This window comes from Oxyura jamaicensis, chromosome 12 (assembly GCF_011077185.1).
Source record: "Oxyura jamaicensis isolate SHBP4307 breed ruddy duck chromosome 12, BPBGC_Ojam_1.0, whole genome shotgun sequence".
NCBI classification, from domain to species: Eukaryota; Metazoa; Chordata; class Aves; order Anseriformes; family Anatidae; genus Oxyura; species Oxyura jamaicensis.
Genome location: NC_048904.1, coordinates 5,386,458 through 5,409,014, shown reverse-complemented (window position 1 = coordinate 5,409,014; position 22,557 = coordinate 5,386,458). Strand labels below are relative to the sequence as shown.

The window sequence follows — 22,557 nt, the reverse complement described above, 5'->3', positions numbered from 1 at the left end:
CTTTCAACCATCTTTGCTGACCTATTTCTGCTCAAATTTTAAGCTTTTAAAATTCTCTTCTTTTTCCACAAGTTTTTGATAATGTTCCCTTGAGAAGTTTCATGAAGGACACAGTCATATCGTTCCCCATTTGTACTTCTGAACATCCTTGGGACCGTGATGTCAGGTACTCCCACAGGGGGTTCAGCTCACCTGTACCTTCATGTGCCTGGGGAATAAACTCATCCATATTATGACTTCATCTGCTTTTTTTCTATGAGTTACAGCCCTTTACATTCCTGACTTGCAGTCAAATCTGCGTAATCGCAGCTTCAAACTGAGTATGCATTTTCCATCTCATGAGGATGAGTCTTTTGGGAATGATACACACATGGCATATGTTCATAGTTATGGCAGAAAATAGCCTCATATTAAGAACTTTTCTTTTTTTAAATTGAACTTTCTGACATATGACCCATGTTAAACATAATTTTAAATTAGTATTTTACAATTCACCGTGTTGCAGTAAAACCCTACTACAAATCACATATATGCACATAAATACTTTTGTGATGCTTCTCACTCTGTGCCTTTCAATAATGTGTTTTTCAGCAACATCAAGAGCCAAGTGCAATCCTGGGAAAGCATAATAGCAATCTTAGATCTTAACAAAATTTTTGAGGGTTATATGAGCATTTCTAATTGACATTAGATGCTTGAAACTATATTTTGTATATTCTACTTAAGCATATTATAATTTCCTCTTCTGTGTGTCTTATTTATATGCCTTACTTTCCCTGTATCTATAAAGCTGTTACTGTACTGTTACTGTACTGTACTGTTACTGTTACTCTGCAAACTACAGAAAGGAGGATGGATAGTAAAAGATGAATAGTTAAAAAGAATAAGGACATTTTCGTCCTGTGAATACAGACAGTTTGTTCCCGAAAGTTCATATATGTCTGTGGTGTTTTCATGCTGGTGCATGCTCTGCCACGCTGCTCTCTCACTCCCCATCCTCAGAACAACAGAGAGAAAAGTATGATCAGGAACAATCACATGAGTTGAGATAAGGACAGGGAGACTGCTCCACCAGTTACTGTTGTGGGCAAAACAGACTCAGCATGAGGGTTATTAATGTAATTTATTATCTATTGCTGACAGACAAGAGCAGTGAGAACCAAAGCAAATTAAAACAGCCTTCCCACATCCACTCTCTTCTGCTTCCCCACCCTAGCGGCACGGGGAACAGTGAATCGGGGTCAGTCCCCAATGCTTTGTCTGCACCGTTCCCTCTTGGTCCCTCTCTGCCCCTGCTCCACGTGGGGTCCTTCCCACGGGATGCCGTCTTTCCTGAGCTGGTCCTGTGTGGGCTGCCCACAGGCAGCAGCTCTTCAAGAACTGCTCCCACCCTTGCAGCCCCCTGCTACCAACACCTTGCCATATAAGCCCCATATAAAGTTGTTCTAGAATTTCTAGATTATTTTTTTTCATGATATAATAGCAGAAGAGAGATTTTTTTTCCTTTAGTATATGAGAAAGAATTCTACAAATATGTACCAGTAGAGATGCAAGTTTCAATTTTTTTCCTCTGTTAAAAGGGAATGCAGCATAGGTCAGTAAAATATTTCCTGACAGATAGGTTGTCCCTTGAGGGGCAGGCTGCATTTTTTAAATCCTGCTTGTCTGTAAATCTCTATTAAAAAAATCTGTTCAGCAATCCTATCTGTAAGTATTGCGTACTTTCTTTACTTGAAGTGGCTACAGTTTATTCTTACAGTAAGAAAGAATGGTGTGCGCATTTGGCATTAATTTATCGAGCACTTTCATCCTGTTTCATTTGTGGGACTGCAGAACACGAAGACAAGGTGAGGGAACTTGTGGAGCAGAAACGAACACTCACGCGTTCATGGTGCTTAGAAGAGGGCTCATGGTCAGCCAGCCCGCAGGCTGGGTATCAGCGGGTCAAGGGGTGAGATCCCCATTTGTGTATTATCAACCTCTTTGTGGTCTTTAAAATTGTGTCCTGAGTCCTGATCCTCTGAGCAAAAAGTAATCAATTCATGTCTCTTGTACCTTGGCTCACTATTAGAATCTTGGGTCTTGTTGAATAAAACCAGAGTGAGCTGTCATCTCTATGGGTGAGTTCACTTAGTGTGTCAGATAACCTGGATCAATGGATCACTAAGAAGTAATGCTTCTTTATAGTTTATTTATAGAAGCTAAACTGCACCTCAACCAAGGAGCATTCTGAAATCTGTAAAGCAACTCACAATCTCTTGCATCCATCTAAAAGACTAAGTTTTATTTTTGACCATGCCTGTCAATTTAATTACTCCTGGGTCTCCCTCCAAGAATTCCCTCCTTCCCTCTACAGACCTTTCCTCCATCTGAATTTACTATCGTCTGGCTGAACAGAAAATAAATGAAGCATTTTTGAACTTTCAAGATTTCCAAAAGGTTTTGGAGAATTTTCTCAGCGTTTTAAAAGCCAGAATCATGAATCATCATTCAGTGCTAAAGCTTGTCAAATTCAGGGATGCTTTCCAAGAACTTGGTTTAAGTTCAGTGTTTTCTCCATGTTTCCTTTCTTTCTTACATTTTCAGCCATAATACAGAGAGAAACATGTTCTTTGCTAGAGCAGAATCTATGAGACAGGTAAACACAATTCCTTTCATTTTAATGATATCATCTTGTATTATTTGCATTCTACATTAGACTACTTTTCCTGGTTATATGAACATACTGGGAATGGTATTGTTTATATTAATGTAGAAATCAGTTCTGATAACATCTACACGAGATAAATTTCATTACTTAAGTCAAAGTAGATTTTTATTTTATGCCTGTGTGTCAGAATGTTTTTTGTTTGTTTGTTTTTCTCAGAAATATTATTCTCCAAGCTATTCAAGGTAGAATGTGTTAATATAGGGTTTGAGTGCACTGACTAATACGGGTTTTGTTTCTCTGACACATCTAAAAGGCAGTAACAAGTCCTATTGATTCTTTGGAAAAATAGCAAGGTCTTGTAAAAGACTTGCAAAAACTGGCAGCTTTCTGCTGTAGTGACAGGGTATTCTGCTCTTCCAATAACAGAATATGTTTGCGTGTGTCCAGACAGAATGGGTTCCTTGTAATGAAGGACAAAGCACACCTTATGTCTTTCAAACAGCTGATTTAAAAAATTTCAGTATTTAAGTATTACATAATTCTTGTTCTAGTAGAAAATAGTATGTTATAAATTATAAGTAATCTTTATGCAGAAATCAAAGACAGTTTTCAGTGAAAGCACACGGGAGGGAATGCTATAGATTAAATTAAATATTACCCCATAGAACTGCCCCAGAGCTGAGCTGCTCCTTGTCACCCTTAGGGGTGCATTGGCCTGTTACTGTCATCAGCTAACCTGGGCCATGCGATCACCCACTTTATTTGCACTTTTACACAAGCTAGACTAAATTTCAACCGGTGAGGACTTTAAAATCCAAAAAGAAAATAAAATCATTCTTTGTGTTAGACCAGCCTGTGTTTCTTTTGTGAGAAATAAGAGAGGTTGTATGCTGTTAAAAAGAATAAGATATTGTTTCTTCATTTTAAATCATGTCTAATGAAAAATGAGTAGTGAATTTTTGTCTCACATTTGCTAAAACAGAATTATGTGTGCTGGGAAACAGCTTAATCTACTCAAGGCAAAAGTGAATTTACTGATTTGGAAAAGGAATCTAAAATGTAACATGGACCAATTAAGATGATTTAGAGGTTAAACAAAACAAATTCCATTAGTCCTTCCCAAGTAATGTTCTGCTTAAGGAAGACATTGCACCTGTGAGTGAATAAGTTGCATTTGTGACTGGTTTTAAGCAACTCGAGGTACTGAACTTTTTTTTTTTTTTTTTTTTTTTTTTTTTAAAAAAAAAAAAAGGATACTTAATTTCTTGGGTGCTATAAAAATGGTATTTTCAGCAACGTTCTTGTCCTGCATATAAAGATTCATGTGGGTCATCTGTCTGAGGGCATCCCTGCCAGGACAGGCCTTTCTTCTGAGAGTGTGCTTTGCCTTACAATTAGGTTAAATCTGAGTTTAAACTGCAGCAAACACTGGTAAAAACTCTATTTTTCTTCTGTTCACTTAGTAGAAGTTTAGTCTTTGATACATCTTCCTTTGACTTTTTTTGGTAATTTTGTTACTGTTCACACGCAGGAGTAATTACTCAGCTGGTTAATGAATTATGATGCTTATGTAACAGGGAAACCTCTCCAGTTTAAAAATAGAAATTAAATTGCTTGTTAATTTCCTCTAGTGTCAAGTGATGAATATACCGAAATTAAACTTTAGTCATAGATGGAAGCAGCACAGCTGCGAAATTGCTAAACTCCCTGGTACCTGTGGACGATGGAAAACTGATGTCAAACGCCTACCTTGTTCAGTTCTTCATGATAAATTAAAAGATTCACTTTCTCTCTGTGTCACTCAGGAGAGGAGGCTCTTTTGCTTGGATTGGGTTATTTTTTTCTTCCCTTGAGGTTGTGAATTTAGGTTGTGTTATAGTGATTACTAGTTATTAATTGGTTTGCTGATGAATTTATATTAGGTTTTTATTTTTCGGAATGTTCCCTAATGCCCTTCATTATTACGTTTAAACACTAATATGCTATTTGATCATGCAAGTGCTCTTTATGAGGGCATTTAGCTGAGAATGCTTAGAAATTATACTGAAAATTATTTCTTTAAGCTTTTTTTAAGAAGGTATACAATCTTTCTCTTATGCTTGATAAAACTAGGTCAAATACCAAGCAGTAAATATTAAATGGTAGGTTAGATACAACAGTATCTCTATTTGTAATGTTTACCCTTAATCAATTCAGGCAATCTTCAGAAATTTGATTACTTCATTGTTACTCATGTCTCTCCTATTTCTAAAGTGAAAATTTAGCACTCAGTTAAGTCATGAGTATATAAATTTCTTGAAAAGCTACACATCTGATGTATTTTGTTGTTTTCCCAATCTTCAATTTATATAATTCTATTCTTAATTGAATTGTATCACTTTCAACTGATTTATGGTATTCGTTTTAGTCTTAGGAGCCACTTTTCATAAGTCCTCCTGATTTCTGGAAATGTTTGATGGCTCAGGTGAAGCCATCAGTCCTATTAGACAACAGAATCAATGCGGTGTTTACCCATGGTTTGGTTTGCATTTTGTTGTCATTTCACAGCAAGATTTTCTTGTGATAAACGTAATACAACTGATCTTTGCTTGACTGAATGTGTCATAATATTGTCTTGGTAGGATGTGGTACTGCAACAGGAGGAGCTGAAGATGAAGGTGAGGCTGAAGCTGGCTGGATTGAAGGTGCTGCCATCCTGCTCTCTGTTATCTGTGTTGTGCTCGTCACTGCCTTCAATGACTGGAGCAAGGAGAAGCAGTTCCGTGGGCTTCAAAGTCGTATTGAGCAGGAACAGAAATTTACTGTTGTCCGAGGTGGACAGGTTATCCAAATCCCAGTGGCAGAGATAGTAGTTGGTGACATTGCACAGGTGAAATATGGTAAGTTTCATCAAATCGATAACTACTTTTCTGAACTTTATTTCCCTTCTCCCTTCCTGGCCAAATAAAGGATATTTGGAACTCACTCCACTGGAATTAATTCAAAACCAGAATTATTTAGTATCATTACTACCCGTGGTATGATCATAATTACGCTGTTAGGGCAAAAGAAAAAATTGACCTAAAATATTTGCAGTAAAATTACCCTTGGTAATTAATTTTATTTTAGTAAGCTTTACTTCCTTTCACTGACAAGGACAAGAACTGTTCTTACAATGGTAATTCTCTTTCATGGAGGATTACAGTATTTGGAATTTTTGGAATCTGTCCAGTTATGAATATGAGGTATGAATATGAAGCAATTTTAAATGCTCTCTGAAAGGGAGTCATGCCCCTGTGGTCACCCTAGTTGGTAGGCTGCTCCAAAACCTATAGATCCTGTAACTGTCTGGATGCCATATAATTATACACCATAAGGACCCCCCCATTTTTCTCCCTGTGCTCTGGTAAACAGGAAAATCTTTGCATGGAACTCTGTTAGCTGTGTCTATATCAACCTGCAAATTCCAGCCTGTTCCAACAGGTGTCCAGTCTCTCCTCGGTCAAGTCTCTCCTAGGTTTAGATGCAGGAGAGCATCCAGAGAGCAGAAAGGAGAGAGAATGCTTGACTGTCTATTAGCTGCTGTTTTTTCTTAGGAAGTTTGGCAGAACAACCTTCATATCTTGTTAAAAAGATGACTCCTGTCCTAGTCTAGGTGATTATTCATTGTATGGTAAGTGTGATACATTCTGATTCTGGTGTAACAATAAGAAAAAATATTGGCAATGCAAAGATTATTCCCTATGGGATTACAATAATATGGCTAATGTGGTCTGATATGGTTGCACTTCTTTCACATTTGCTTTCATCTTACGTTTTAATGTAATTATTGTTACTTGTAATTTTATCATAGAAATAATTACGTAATTATAAAAGCACTTACTAAATCACCGTGGTTTTCCATTGCCATGTTCTTACTGAAAGGTGATCTCCTACCTGCTGATGGGATATTTATTCAAGGAAATGATCTTAAAATTGATGAAAGTTCTTTAACTGGAGAGTCAGACCAAGTCCGCAAATCTGTTGACAAAGACCCAATGCTACTGTCAGGTAAATTTGTCTGAATTCTTTCTGAGTTTATCTTTTATGTACTGCTTTGTTCATGGTTTGTTTTGATTTGGTTCTCCAGGGCATCAGGTTTTGGTAACCTAGATATAGCAGGTCTTTTGAATGCAGACATAGAGCTTGCCAGTTTTTCATATGCGAGATAGGCTAATGTTTTTTGATTGTGTGTAATTCTTTCTGATCATGATATTTATTTAATAAAGTGAGAAAATGATGAAAATTTTTAGAGGAAAATGAAAATATAATTCCAGGAAAAAACAATCATTTCAATTCATCGTATAGCAACTTTAATTTAACCATTAAATTTTAAAGTCTTTCAATACGTCTTTTTTAGGCATGCACTAGAAACATTAGAGAAAGAAACAATAAATGTGCTAAGAAAGATGGGTACACTAAAATGTTGACATTTACGTCAGTTGTTATGTCCATAATTGTTACATGTTCATGTTATTCATAGTATTTGCATTTTGTAATATACTTCGACATAGTAAATCATTTAAATTTTTTTTTATTATTATATATATATAAAAAAAAATAAATAGTCTTTTTCTTAACAGATTTCAGCTGGGATGTGATGGCATAAAAGTCGCCTGCTATTTTGTCTCGTAATGGTCTCATAACAATCATCAATGTATTGCAACTTGATATAGTCCTTTCAAATACATTTGAACTCTCTGCTCACAGAAATGATACTTCTTGCTGTCTTGTTCATGTCCTCTCACATATTCCTAAATTGAATGAGATCTTTTTGGATACCCATAGATTTCAGTGGTCACTGTGGAAAAAATATAAAGACACTGCCCTGAAAGGCATGATGGGAAGAGAAAGGGAAAGTAGTTGAGTTAGGTGAAAAGATACTTTTATCTTGATTCCCAAAGCTTAAATATCTTTGCTAGAAAGAGAGGTTTGTCTTTATGGTTTTACAGTAGAGTTAAAGTTTGCACTCCTTTTTTTCTCTTTTTTTAGTATGTTATCTCTATAGTAATTACAAAAAGGTGAAGAATTAATGGGATATTTTAACAAATGCTATACAAACTTTTGCTCCATATTTATACTAATGAATTTATACTCGTGCTGTGTTAGAAAACCCACAAACTCTATTTGCTTATGAGTAGATCTGATGACTTGAGATTCTGTCATGCTAAATACTACCTTTTTTTTCCAGAGATGTAGTGCAAAGTTTAATACCCATAATGTTGGACCTGATGTGCCTGCTGGAAATTGTTAGTAGCTGAAAAATCAAAAAAGTTGAAACCCACCATGTCATGTTTGTTTCACAGTAGGTTTAAAAACAGAATTTCTGATAGATATTAGCATAGACCCCATATTTTAATAAAACTTACTTAAAATGAAAAAAAAAAAAAAAGAAAAGAAAAAACAAGCTGCAAAAAGACCTTAATTTTTCCTTGTTTTTGAACCTGAAGACATTGGTAAATTATTTCCAACTAGGTTTTGGAATTTAGATAAAGATTGTCAGGCTGATGTTTGCCACTGTTCTCCCTCCATTGTCTGCTGGAAAAGAAGACAGTTCAGGTTTGATAGAAGAAAGCTAAAGAAACATTTAAACATTTAAATTGCAGCCGTGGTTTGTTTTTGTGGGTCTAAATTTGGTGAAAGAAAAACACCATGAATCAGGAAGTCTTGTTTTCACTGTTGGCACCTGAAACAACATTTTTAATATTCGATTAGTTTCAATGACATAATTAAACTAAATGAGTTTCTGTGCTTAATGTCCTGCTTAATCATCCAGATAGTCATTTACTATACTTGAGAAGCAATTCTAAGAGTACAAGTGCTGACTAGACCAGATGGTTCATTTCCATCTGTATATAGCACATTTGGTACTACCTAGGAAGGCAGAAATGGGAATATAAGCTGAAATGAAACTCAAGTGATATACCTGAAATGAAAACAACCAATAGTTCCACTGTTCTTCTGTCTAAAACATTTTCCTTCTTTTGGGTCACTAATAGAGATTTGCATGCATGTTGTAGCACAATCCACTGTATCAAAAGTCAACAGCATTAACAAGATTGTGGTTATGTTAAATTTCTTTGCAATGAGCATGGGCATGTATCAACCAAAAGGTGAAGAGAGCTTGGGTAGTGAAACTGTCTGATACTCGTCCACCTTGTCCTTGTGGATGACATGTTGGCCATGAACCAGCAGTGTGCCCTGGTGGCCAAGAAGGCCAATGGGATCCTGGCATTCATTAAAAGGAGCTCCCTGGCACAAAAAAGACAGGGACCTCCTGGAAAGAGTTCAGTGGAGGGCCACAAAGATGATACAGGGCCTGGAGCATCTTCTCTGTGAGGAAAGGCTGAGAGACCTGGGTCTGTTCAGCCTTGAGAAAAGAAGAGTGAGGGGGGATCTTATCAATGTTTACAAACACCTGAAGTGTGGGAGACAAATGGATATGTCCAACCTCTTTTTAGTGGTTTCTGGGGACAGGACAAGGGGCAATGGCCACAAAATGGAGCACAGGAAGTTCCGCATGCGAAAGAACTTCTTCACGGTGAGGGTGACAGCACTGAGACAGGCTGCCCAGCGAGGTTGTGGAGTCTCCTTCTCTAGAGATACTTAAAGCCTGTCTGGACGCCTACCTGGATAGCCTGCTCTAGGGAACCTGCTTTGGCAGGGTAGTTGGATCCAAAGATCTCTTAAGGTCCCTTCCAACACCTAGAATTCTGTGATTATGCAAAAACTGATATGCCCTTCAAGTTCTGCATAGTTTGAAATTCAGAGAAAATCATGATTCCCAAATACAGAAGTTTTGTACATGAGTCTGGCCTCAATATTGCTCACAGTGAATTATTTAGGGGTACAAGGTGATAATAGTTAACATTGTAAAAAAATATCTTAGGAGGTTTGTTGTTTAAAGCTTTTTTTCAGTTATTTACATTAATTTGATTAATGAAAGGAGTATGAAAGAGTTGCAAAGAGGAACTGACCCAGTGTAGTTCTCACTGAATCGATACTGACAGAAGGTTATCTTAACCTAAGTTTCATCCATGTGTACTTCTTTTTTGTTTGTTTGTTTGTTTTGAAACAATGAAGAGTCAGCTTATTAAAGAACAAATAAATAAAAGAAATGTCTTGGTCATGGTGCTTTGTTAGGTTTTGGAAATTAGAAGGAAACTTGATTAAGGAATCGGGTCAGTTACTGCCTGGAGAAAAATAGTTCTGATTCTGTCTTAACTCCTTGCCAGAAAATATTCAAAGCTAAGCGTCTAGCAAAGCAGAAATTTTTAGAACAGAGCATCTAACTTAAAATGTTTCAAATTATTAGGTTATGCTGAAATTACATGTAGATGAGTTTTTGCTGGAGAACTTTTTTGTTTAAAGAGGCTATTCTGATGGTTGTTTCGCTTTCTTAGTAACTTCAGTTACTTTCAGTTACTTTCCCTATTTTTTGAACTGTATTTCCAACCTATTTCATTACTATTGTTAGATTTGGAAATTTCTGAGCAGTAAATGTTTAGTTGCATGCAATGTACATGCTTCAATGTAGCTTCCTTATCTGTGTAATCCAAATATCTCTTTTCCCACTGAACTAATCTCCTTATTTTCTATCTTGGAATATTCACTGTTTATACATTTTAAATTAAATACTTGGCATGTGAAAAAAAATATTTTACTAATATTGAAAAAATAGTCTAAAGAGGGAAATAATTCAGTGTAGTAGTTCCACATTAAGAGGGAAATAATTCAGTGTAGTAGTTCCACATTAAGTTGAAATACATGTTTAGTGAACAGATTAAGTGAAAAACATGCATTCATTCCAGAATTCCATTTATGTAACAATAGCTGATCAAATTCACAGAGTCTATTTCTTTATTTAGGCTAATATAAATGAATTATAACACCACTTAAATGATGAAATTGCCAGAGTTAGGTGGAAGGAGCTTTTGTGATAAGCTTCCAGTAATCCTAACAAAGAGTAGTCTGCTGATAAATTAGTATTTAGTACCAGCTCCAAAGCATGCATTTGTATGCAACTCAACATTTCAAAATTATGTTTTACAAGACTAATGTTAAGAAAAGGTTTAAAAGGTTCAGAATGACATTTCAGGCATTTGAAGACATTTTGCCTTTTTGAGGTGCACAGATGTAAGCTTGAAAATTCGTGGATATTTTTTTTCTTAATAAAGCTGCCTGTATCCATGCCATATTTTGAGTATATTTATGCACACCTTTGTAGTCCAGTACAGAAGAAGATTCCTTCAAAATAAAACATGTATACTAAAAGCAAGTTATAAATTAAAAGATAGTTTTAAATGGTGGCCTTAAAAGAGGTTATTTCAAAAGTTATGCATTAAATTTCAGGCATTTTTTCTGTTTTGCCTGGGCCAGTACAACCTATTCTGATTCTTAAAGATCTTTAATGTTCCTTTTGACTTCAATGTGATTTGATTTTGGTTGTTTGGATAGTTGTTTTGTATATTCGTGATGTTTTGCTCTGTCATGTGAAAGAGAGAAAATGACTTTTTTAAGGAATCAAATTGTATTACAGAAATGCCATAGGAACAGTTTGCAACACACTAAGAAGGTCTTTAGGTCTTTTTTAATTATTATTTTCTTTCCTTTTCTTTTTTTTTTTCCTTTTCCGTGAGAAATTTCCCCCCCCCCCCCCCCATTTGTCCAATGCCACAGGCTCATGATTCAGTTGGTTAAAATCCATTTTTCAGTAATTTGCAATAAGACTGAGGATTCTTCTCTATTTCACTGTGGCTTCAGATATCTCTTCCTCTAATATGTTTCAAAACTACAGGCATCAGTGAACAACTTCACTTTTGTTTCTAAATATTGAGAGATAAGTAGTGATAAGCAAATAACAGGGTAAATGACAGGGGCGAGATAGTTGAGAATAAAGATACTGGTATCTTTACCCCATTAGCCACAGAAGTATTTAGGATGTCAGTTAATGAATTTACATTGCTCATGCTGTCAGCAGAATGAAACAGTGATTTCATGCTAATGAAAGTAAATGGGGAACCTTACATTTCTGACAAACTGTAATTGTGGAGCAGTACAATGTTAGTTTTGAAGTGAGGTGAGGATCTAAGAAACAATAGAGTAAAACCCAGAAAAGAATAGTAGTAGTGACAAAGCATTAAAGTGGTTGTTATAAGCAGTAAGAAAGTAAGAACTGTTTATTTGTTTCCTTTTCTTTTTCTTTTTTTTTTGATCACAATGGTCAAACTGTTTCTTTGACTTAAAGACTTAAATTCTTGTCTAATACAAAGAAATTAAAAATGTTTTTTTTCTTTTCTTTTTTTTTTTTTTAATTATTTTTCCTATAAAGGTACTTTAGTTACTGGATTATATTCTGATTTTTCTTGTGTCCCACAGATGCATATCTTTGATAATGTCTAGTCCTAATACATAATGTATTTCAAACTATAATACCTAGGATAAAATAAATTGTTAAATAAGAAACCAGTCTTTGAGCAGATTTAGTTAACCATGTGGTATAGTTAACCAAGTTAACCATATTTCACTTGGATTATAAATATGCTTTTTTTTAAAAAAATTAATATATATATAAACCATTTTCTTCTCAAAGCTTTTACTTTGTATGTCATAGTCTTTGTACTTTCCAAACTATTTCCTCCTGCTTCAAATGCAGGAAAGAGTATTTGAAAAACTCCAAACCCAGTAAACTTCCAGCTACTTTCAATCTGAGTTTACCCTGCCAACTTCACTTAGAGAAATAATTGCTTTTCCTCTGGGTCTCACAAAGACTTACATTTCATAGGCAATGCTATCGCTTAATAGGCATACATAATTTTCTACAACTAAAGAATAAAATATAAAGCATATTTCAATGAATAGCTTCATATATGAGTAGTTTCTCATCTTTAGGTATTAGTTTTTTGTCTAGTCCAAAGGAACATAACCGTGTCACTGACTGACCAATCCACTGTATGTCTTTTAATATTCACTGTCTACTAAGGAGAGATCTATTAAAATGTTATAAAGTGTTACATTTTTTTTCCAATATGTTAGATCAAAATACTCCAGGACTGTTTCTAGGAATTCCTGGTTTGTTTATGTTTCCACAAAAGGTTTCTAAGAGGCTGTGATTTTAGCTACCCCCAACATTTACTTGAATAAGAGTTGTAAATTAAAAATTTCGACAAAATAAAGCATGATATATTTTTTTTTCAAAAGGAATTTAGTTAATATAATGGTGTAATTACCAAGTTAAACAAATGATCTTAAAAAAAAAAAAAGATACTCTGCATTTTCATTTGTTTTAGACTAATAGAAATCTTTGTACACACTGATGTTGTTTTCAAGTGTATCAGATTATTGCTGTTTGGGAAACTCATGATTTAATTGAATTTAACATCCCTTGAAGATTTTTTTCAGTATTGATTTTCAAGTTTGAAGATGTGAAATCATCTTCAAAAATATTTTTTCTATGCCTGTAAATCAACCACAGCTGAGAAAGATGAGAGAAATTGCACATATGCTTCTGCTTCAGTTATGTAATAGCATTCCATGTATAGTCAGTGTAATCTGGACAACAATCTCCGAGGAATATTTGCAGAACTCTGCAAAAATATTTCTGAAGTTACAAGAATTAACTGTATGAAGCTAAATTATCTTCCAAACTCGTGTGACCATATAGTTAGTGACTACATTTCTTTTTAAAAGAGAATGTAATGTCTGGCTAATGAATATGCATCCTAAGATTTGCTATTAAACATCCATTTGTGGTTGAGAATAGTATATAACAATAGGGATTATTTTTGATATGTAATAATATTGACCTTGTTGTAGTTTTAAAAAGTGTAACAGACCTCTCTCAGCACTAGCATATGCCTTGTGTAAAATATTTAATGGTTATTATTTTTAATTTTTATATATGTATATACACACGTGTTTATATATATATGTATGTATGCATAAGCAAGCACTTATATTGTGTATTTTCAGGTACTCACGTCATGGAAGGCTCTGGACGAATGCTCGTAACTGCTGTGGGTGTGAATTCTCAGACAGGCATCATCTTTACTCTGTTAGGTGCTGGAGGAGAAGAAGAAGAAAAGAAAGATAAGAAAGGTAAATTTTACAACACACATGAACACACATGAATGCACTTTTTTTTTTTTTTTTTTTTTTTTTTAGCCAGAACTCTCCTCAACTCTTGACAAACAAACAGATTTAAAAAACTTTCTTTTTATCCATTTTTGTCATTGCACATCACACTGGAAAACTGCAAAAGTGGTTAACCAATAATATACATTGGATAACAAGATGTTTTTCCAGTGTTAAATTGCAGACTCTCAGTACATAATTAAATGCAAGGAAGTACATGGGCATACTCCCATTGCTATGTCTTTTTGCATAAGTCCATACTCACCTAAAATTTGCAAAGATTTTGCACTTGTGCACTTACATCTATGTAATATTGTGTTGTTTTTTTTTTCAAAACTCAGCCATGAAAATTACATCTTTTTCTGAGCTTCAGACATAAAATAAAGATAAGATGTGGCTTTTTACTAACTTAGTTGTTTAATGTCAGTGACTGATTTTAGAGGCATTTTAATTATCTAAGGTGTAGAGGTCATACTAAGAATAGTAAAATGGAATAAAGTAAGTAGCAGTAAGTGTTAACAGAGAGTTTAACTTTGACATCATGTATCAGTTGATGAAATCAAGAAATGTTAAGATTTTCCATCTTATAGTTTGAAGTAATGAGCAACTGCTACTTTCTGGGTTGCACACCAAGCAGACATGATTTAACACGTTCTTTGAAGTTTTTGTTCATACAGTCTTTTTGTAAATTGTTCCAGTCTACATTCAGAATTTTGTTCCATGTTTGTTCTAAGAATGTTTTTCTTTCAGACATGCATAAGGTCAAATAATATGATTTTTTTAGACACTCCCACAGTTTTTAGTGCTTTTTACAGTTAATAAAGGAGTAGTTATAGTTTTACAGAACATTTTACCTATTAGCATGATTTCACCTTTATTATTTCTGTTCCATCCTTTCAATTTGAAGCAGCAGATAGGAAGGCCAATTCAAAATGGTTTTCACAACATAGATTTTCCATTCAGAAATGTGTGCAACAAGTGGAAGTTCTTATGAAACCCAGAAATGCAAAATACTTATCAGGCATGATAAGTTTGCAGAACTTTAAAAGGAGAAAGACTGAAACTGCCCAACGTAAAACTCATGTCAGACTAGTTTTGAACAATTTCCTGGAGTCTAATCTTGCTGTCACTAAAAGGATGGAAAAGGCTCCAAAATACAGATGTTTCAGGATCTGGCAGCATCTGTTTTGGCAGTGTATAAGGATATTCTAGAGGGGAGGGAGCAACATCAGTATCTTCTTGAAAGTAACAACTGTCTGTCCTGAGGTCCTTTGTTTAACGGGGTTGGCCTTCTCTGTATATTATTTTGCTCAGGATGCTGATGATTTTCTCATGTTGGATTTTGGAAAGCCTGGAGTACAGTGAAAGACAAATCTGACGTAGCAAAGTAATGCAATGCACTGTGCTCATAACGTACTTCCCAGAGCCAGAGATACTTACAGGGATATGTAAGATTTTTTTATGCAGATGCTAAATCAAATTGGATATAGCTACAATACCAACAAAATTCCTTCACATTTTGTACTGGCTCTAGCAGCTTTGTGCTAGTGCAGAAGAGTGCCCGTGCAGAGCTGATGGCTGATCAGGCCTGAACTCAGATGATGTACTCTCATACATAAACCTGCAGTTCTCTGAAGTCCTGACAATCATAAATGTTTGCTTCAGTCTTATGTGGGTGTATGCTTTTATTGTTCATTAACATTTTGTAAAAATCATCATACAGGTGTGAAACAGGACGATGGACATCAGCTTCCAGGTAGAGTAAGAATTCTGCCACATCAGATGAAAGGATGAGGCCTTTAGCCAGCAAGCTTTGGTGCAAATCAGGGTTGAACTAATGATTAAAATAATTGTCTTTGAATCAGTCCAGTTAAATTAAAGAACAATTTCAAATCAACAGGATTGTTCATGGCAAACATTTAAGTGCGCACACACTGCTGGTGTTGTAAATCTGCATGTTAAGCTTGAATACTCAGTTAATCTCCAGAAGTAAATTACAGTACATTAAACACTGAAATGCATGATTTGCTGTTAGCAGTTCGTGCTGTGCTGGTTAGTATGAGTATCCACATGGAATAAAAAATAAGCATGAGTAACAAAACACTGTTGTTATCATCAGAATAATCAAATTTGCAATTGAAATTTTCATGAATATACTTACACATGGTGTGTTTTTAAGTCCTATATGATGTTTATTTTATTTTTCCAATTAACCATTTGTAAATAAGACAAGATGATATTTCTTGAATAACAAACCAGTACAATATGAAACAGTCACTATGGGTCAAGGACTGAGGAAGTTCAAGAGTCTCAGTCCGGATTCACTGCAGGACTTCTGTGTTCTGTTGTGAGCAATTACGCAACAGAAACAAAGCAAAGCTTATTTTATCTATTATTTACAGAGATTAATTTTCTCTACCGTGGTATAAAAATCCACAATAAAATAATAAAATGTTCTCAAAGTTTTTCATATACCTGTTAAGAAAGATTGCTTGACCAATTTATCTGATATGCAAATAACTGCTGAAAACAAAATGAGAATTTTATTTTCTGTTACTTTTTTCATTTCACCACAAAACAGAGGCTATACATAACACCTATTATTTGGATTTGAAACAACTCATTATTCTCCAAAAGACTATATTTTCCAAGATTGTTTCTTCTACATTTCTACATACAATATGAAAAAGGTTAATGTTTCTCCTCAAATCAGCGTGTAACGAGGTTTTGACAGGACAAAGATTGAGCCAGCACCTTAGACTGAGCTGTGCCAGCAGTAATACATTGTAATATGTAGCATTGCATCAAATGCAAAATATGTAATGTTGCGGATACAATGTTGTATGCAACATATTTTAAAACTAGTGATACATTCCACAAATTCATTTACTCAAGGGAAATATTTCAACGATTTTAATATTTCCATAACTCATAACTAATTTAAGTTAAAAAAAATATAGAGGACCATACATAGCGTGTATAATTCTCACCAACTGTTAACTTGGTTAAACATCCTTCTTGTTTGCTTAGTCATTATTATAACTATTCCATGTATGATTTTTTTGCCTTTGTAATGACATTTTTATTTTGAAATTTGTGTTGATTAATTTAAAACATTGATTTTGGCGAAAACAAAGCCACAGTATTTCATAAATGCTTTTGCTTTTGTCATTCGTATTTGTTCATGTTGTTATTATTTATTGTTTATTATTTTGTTTTTGTTTTTCTTTTATCCATTATTATTCAGTAGATTCTTCCCATCCCTCCTCCCACCCTCCTTCAGCCACAGATGGTGCAGCAGGTGCAAATGCCACTGATAATGCAAATGCCAGCTTAGTCAATGGTACGTCAAGAACACCTAGCTTGTTTTATTTGATAGATTTCTCTCCTTACTATATGATTCCCTCTTTCTCGTATGAACTGCACAGATGTTTTATGTGCGTGTCATTACCCTCTGAGAGCTCCTTTTCCACAAACTCTACAGCAGCTTATGAGATGCCACAAAGATGTTATGACTGAATTACTTCATTCACACAGAATTAAGCATGGGAGAAGAACAAATAGGAGTTATGATCTCTTTGCCATTAATTAAAATTGCATTTAAAAGGAACTGTTAAGTAAGACTCTTTTCAAAACTTCTGAGTTGTCTTTACGTAAAGTTTCATTGTACAACACGTATGTCGGCACAGATCTGAAGAACGCCATGATAAATGGATTGTACCTTCTTCTGATGTGGCACTCTCATAAGTATTGATATAGTCTTCATGTAGCTTTGAGAAATAGTGCTGGGGTCAGGAATCTGGCTCAATTTCTACCTGCAGTGCTTTCATAAAAAACTTCTGCTGCTTTCAGCATCTTTTTGAATAGAGACTGACAGCAAAGCAAAGCTTGGGGATATTTGTGTATGCCCTTAGACAGTGATCATCTAATAAGCCTGTTTGCACTGACTGCATGTATATAAATTAATGTGGTCAAGTCTGACCGTCTCTTAATACAGCTTCTTGACCCCACTTGTAGCATGGAGGTATTTCAGTGTCTTCCAATAGTCTAATTCCAGTATTAAATAGAATGGGTCAAGATTAGTCTAGGCATTAGAAGAACTACATTTTTCTGGTCATCAAATACATTAGTCTATATTTGCTGTAGAGACCTTTCCTTCTTGTACAGCACCAGTTACCCAGCCATTCTATTTTTCATCAAGTTGGTGACAATTTTTTTTTTTTTTTTAATTTTATTTTCTTATGTGGGTCAGTAGTTGGGGCATTATGTATGTAATGCTAGTTTCTGACACTGCATTGCCAAGTACTAAACAAGTATTAAGGTTTACTAGTGTGAGAACCTTTTTAAAGCAATGACATCGTAAATCCTTTGAGCCTAATTCTAAATATTTTGATTATAACTTAAAAGAAACATGTAACCAGACTTAAAATTTTCCTCCTGCATATTCTAGGTTTGCTGGGAAACTAGGATTTCCAATCCCGACATCTCACTGCATGGCAGAGTTTTTTTAGTAAAGCAAAGGAGTGGCAACTTTTTGTTTGAGTCTCAAAATCTTGTCTGTTTAAATTTGGCAGATGAGCTTTTGAGAACATGAAGTCTTACACACAAAAATATCACAAAACCTTGGAGGATCTAAAGCAGAACTGCAAAACTTTACTCTTTTCCAACAATATAGGTAAATTCAGAAAAAAAAATATTAATTCTTCCTACAAGTTCCATCTCTGTGTTATCTCTAGACCATCCTGGTTCTAACACCCCCATTTCAGATTCCTTAGAAACCAAGAACCAGGAAATGAATGAGGACTGTTTCATTTTCCATTCTTGATGGTTCTACTTTCTTGTGTGTAAAACAAGTCTGTGCATACAACAGTCTTACCAGATGTCCTCCTTCTGTCCCACTGGAGATTGCACTATTAAATTTTGCTGAGGACTACGTTAAGCATCTGCTTAAGTGCTTTGCTGGTTGAAAACCATTGCTCAGCAAGAGGCAGAAGTGAGACCTGAGTTCTTCTAACCCAGTCTCTTTGTTATCACGATTTAGGTGATTGGTAACTATCTGTTTTGTTTGGTCTGAAAGCCTGAATTTCCTATGGAAATTGAGTACCAAAGGATATTAAATGAGTGTGTAAAATCAAGTAAATATGGGACTTTCTATTTTCTCTCCCACCAGAAACAGCAGTCCCAACTTATCTCAGAGCATACTGAGTTCTTTTCAGTGCACAAGGTGTAGAAGTGAATTGCTTGTGCAACTGAATATCTTTCTGCTTTCACCTTTTCTGAGGTGAGGCAGTCAAGTGAATTCTGCACATCTTTGATCAACATGGAGAGAAGAAACTTCCTATAATTCAACTTTCTTGATGGTGTGTTCAGAGGAGAACCATGACAGCAAGCAGAGTTGAATTTTAGTGCTTTGAAATTGTCTGGGAAATTGCCAAAGTCTGGTGTCTGTTTATACCATGCGTTTTTCTAGTCAGCAGTGACGATGAGTTGAGAATACTTAAAAGGTATCTATGTTTTGCAGGGGGCTTGGAGAAGAGAAAGGAAGGAAAGAAGTTCTAAAGTGAGGAGATCAAGTTCTTGTAGCTATTTTTCCAATCTAGATTAAATTATTTTTTTTCAATGATGCCTTAGAATTTTCCCTGAGATATAACTGGAAACAAGCATTTTTACCTAGTGTCTGATATCTCTGTGTAGAGCATACCTTCAAATATGAACAAAAATATTATATGCTTGAATAAATACTTAGAACAGGAAATTATGTTGCTTGCTAGTTGAAAGTCAAAGCATTACAATTTAAAATAAATTTATTTATGTCTTAGTTACCAATATTCAGTTGACACAGAAAAATGCTTTTTATTTTCAGTCAGTGATAGTGATAAAGGCATGTAGGCTTGTGACACATCCTGTTGTTTGCCACCTGCTATATAAGGAACTATGACATACTAGTAGTTATTTCTAGTAGTTCAAATGAAAATGCATAATTGTCTGATGGTCTTTTTTGTTAAAAAAAAAAAAAATCCAGAAAATATATTCAGTTCTTAAAAGGTTACTAGTTTGGGTTATAAGCAGATCAGAACATTTTATAGAAAGGTAGCAATTCATGAATTTTCCTCTGGTTTAATAGTACAGTATTTAGAAAATATAAATTGTTATAAAGTAAATATGGGAAGAAGCAGTGCTGTTTGTTTACAGCTTGTTTATCCCAAATATGATTTGGTTGAAGAAAGCAATGTTGGTCATTGTCCAGCCTTATTCCTAAATCAGGATTTCCTTTTGTGTGTGTGTGTGTGTGTCACAACTTATATAATTTTTTATTTAAAATTATAAATTATAAAATAAAAATATATTGTAATTAAAATTATAAATTATAAATTTTTCCTATAGAAATACCATACCAGGCTCAGAGAAATGTCTCAGCTGGAATACTTCACATCTACTGCTAATTCTATCTGTTCTACCATATGTATATTTCTGTTCTTTTTCTGCAAAGCTATTTGCAGTTTTAATATATTTTAATGTATTTCCTGAATTGCAAGAGGAGTTATTTAGTGAATGCATAAAGGAATTACCTAAAACTTTCTATTTGATCAGTGGCATAAGGGTTATTCTTTTGTAGTTAACCTGTGTTTCACGAATGCATTGATTCTGATATCATATTGCAGGGAAGAATTCCTAATGATTCACTTCAAATACGTCACTTCTCCCCCTATATATAGATCTGCCATGTGCGTCTGTTCTTACTAGCTGCATAATATAACTGACATGACATGAAAAGAGCTGCAACTGATTTATATTGCAACATGAGACATTTTGGAAGATCAGTAGGGTGTTTTCTTTTTTTGTTCTATGACACAACATGAGAATATAACTAAATCAGGTTCTTGAGGTGATTTCAAGTTGTTATTCCAATGAGCAAACAATTTCTATTGCCAGCAGAAGGATTTTGTTATTTTGTCTCATTAACTCTTCATAAAGGGCTGTGGGAGGGAAAGGGAAGTTTTCTGTGGAAGGTGAAGTAACCTTTTGGGCATAAGAACTTTGGCGTTAGTGATGTCGTGGGTATGTTCCAAGTAAAGTGATGGGAATTTTCATCAGGTAAAGGCAATATGCAAAACATTTTTTATTCAAATCCAAAGCTTCCAAAGCAGCTGCAGAATTCAAGTCATATTAAGAGGCTCTGTAGCCTTTTCTAAACTTTCTGATTTTTTGGCCTTGCTCAGAAAAGTGGTAGAAATAAACGCTGATTAATTCCCCCAGATTTCAGGGCACACTGTCCCTTTTATTTACTTATTTCCAAAAATAAAAGAAAATTATTTATTAAAAATATTAAAAATATGTTTCTGGGGAATTATATATTGCATTTAATATAAAATATTAGTACTTACTAATCCTTTTTGTTTTTCTAAACAATGCACAAAGGTCAGAGAGATGGGTTAGTGTTTCTGGTCCTAGCACAAACTGAAAGAAGGATTTCTCAGCAGTAGAGATTCTGTCATCTTGATTTCTTTCTTCATAATTTGTATTCAAGTGGAAACTTAAGATTCAAGAAATTATAGGAAATAATTTACTTCCCTTTACTGTATTCTTTCATTTATCATAATTACTTATTCTTTGTTATTTTAAATATATATATGTTTACGTTGTTGTTAATGATTGTCCATTTTGTAGGTAGCTGGGGTAGATGAATTCTTAATTTAACTCATTACAAAAATTATTATGCCCCTAATAAAAAGCAATTATAGATAATAAAGTTAAATATTTTGGTATACATGGAAAACAGTAGTGAATTTTGTTTTTGCCAGTTGTGAAGCTCTTTTTTTTTTGTTTTTGTTTATTTTTTTTTAATTGAAGAATCTTTAATTCTAATGCTTTAAGGTTTTGAATTGTCATAAAAAACAACAACAACAACAACAAAAAACTGTAAAGCAGAACACAGTGCAGACTACGTCTGCTCTAAATTAATGTGTCCCAGCTATTAAGGAAGGCTTTTTCCACTAGCCGGAAATCTTTATGTCTGGTGATGTTTTATGCCTTCCTCTATCTGTATTATAAAGCATTCTAAGAAAAATAGTGATTAGGAAGATATCAAGTTCAGCTTTTTTTTTTTTTCTTTTTTTTTTTTTTTTCCTCTGCAATTTTTAGATGAAGCAAAAATTTTTGAGCAAATATCACAGTGAAAACAAACTTGTTTTTGCCCAAAGTCATAGATTCCTGGGAAGACATAGGTCTTTGGAAGATAGGTATCACTTGTTTTTTAAAATCGTATTATAACCAAGCTGTGAATAGAGTTAAAAATAGACATGCATTTGATGCTAAATAGTCTACTTCAGCAAACTTTAGTAACCTGAGTACTGAGATCATTATATGTAGCAAACCATCAATTTCTCTAATGTAATTCTTCACGTTGGAATTTCTCCATGGCTGTAGCCTATTAGCCTGGGGTGCAATGTCATTTATAACCTATTTGGCCATTTTTACTCTTTTTAAGAGAATTAAGTCTTTAGTGATCCCCAATTACTGAACAAACAAACGTGTAAGAAATGCATCTTAGCCTTCCAATTTTACTACTATGTATTCACAGCACAGAGTGGAAAAATTAATGCATGTATTGAAGCATAATATCTGCTGCTTCACTGTGCATGTTAATTCCTGCTCTGTTAGCACAGGAAGTCTGAAGAGCAGGACTTAACTGAAGAGCAGGACTTAACTATAGTTTTGGTTAACAAACTTTAATGATACTTTTCTTACTATAGTGT

General features: G+C 34.4%; 1 protein-coding gene across 18 annotated transcripts in view; it reads left to right on the top strand.

Annotated features, from left to right (window-relative positions):
- ATP2B2 (ATPase plasma membrane Ca2+ transporting 2) overlaps positions 1–22,557 on the top strand; it is a 405,121-nt gene that overhangs the window by 299,878 nt on the left and 82,686 nt on the right. For 10 of the 18 annotated variants that reach the window (XM_035337426.1, XM_035337431.1, XM_035337427.1 and 7 more), the window contains 5 exons: positions 5,272–5,529; positions 6,554–6,679; positions 13,640–13,765; positions 15,525–15,557; positions 17,049–17,144. In XM_035337426.1, the coding sequence (XP_035193317.1) occupies positions 5,272–5,529; positions 6,554–6,679; positions 13,640–13,765; positions 15,525–15,557; positions 17,049–17,144 (639 nt within the window). The remainder of the gene's footprint in view (positions 1–5,271; positions 5,530–6,553; positions 6,680–13,639; positions 13,766–15,524; positions 15,558–17,048; positions 17,145–22,557) is intronic. The other 8 variants (XM_035337441.1, XM_035337439.1, XM_035337443.1 and 5 more) reach the window with 3 other exon arrangements.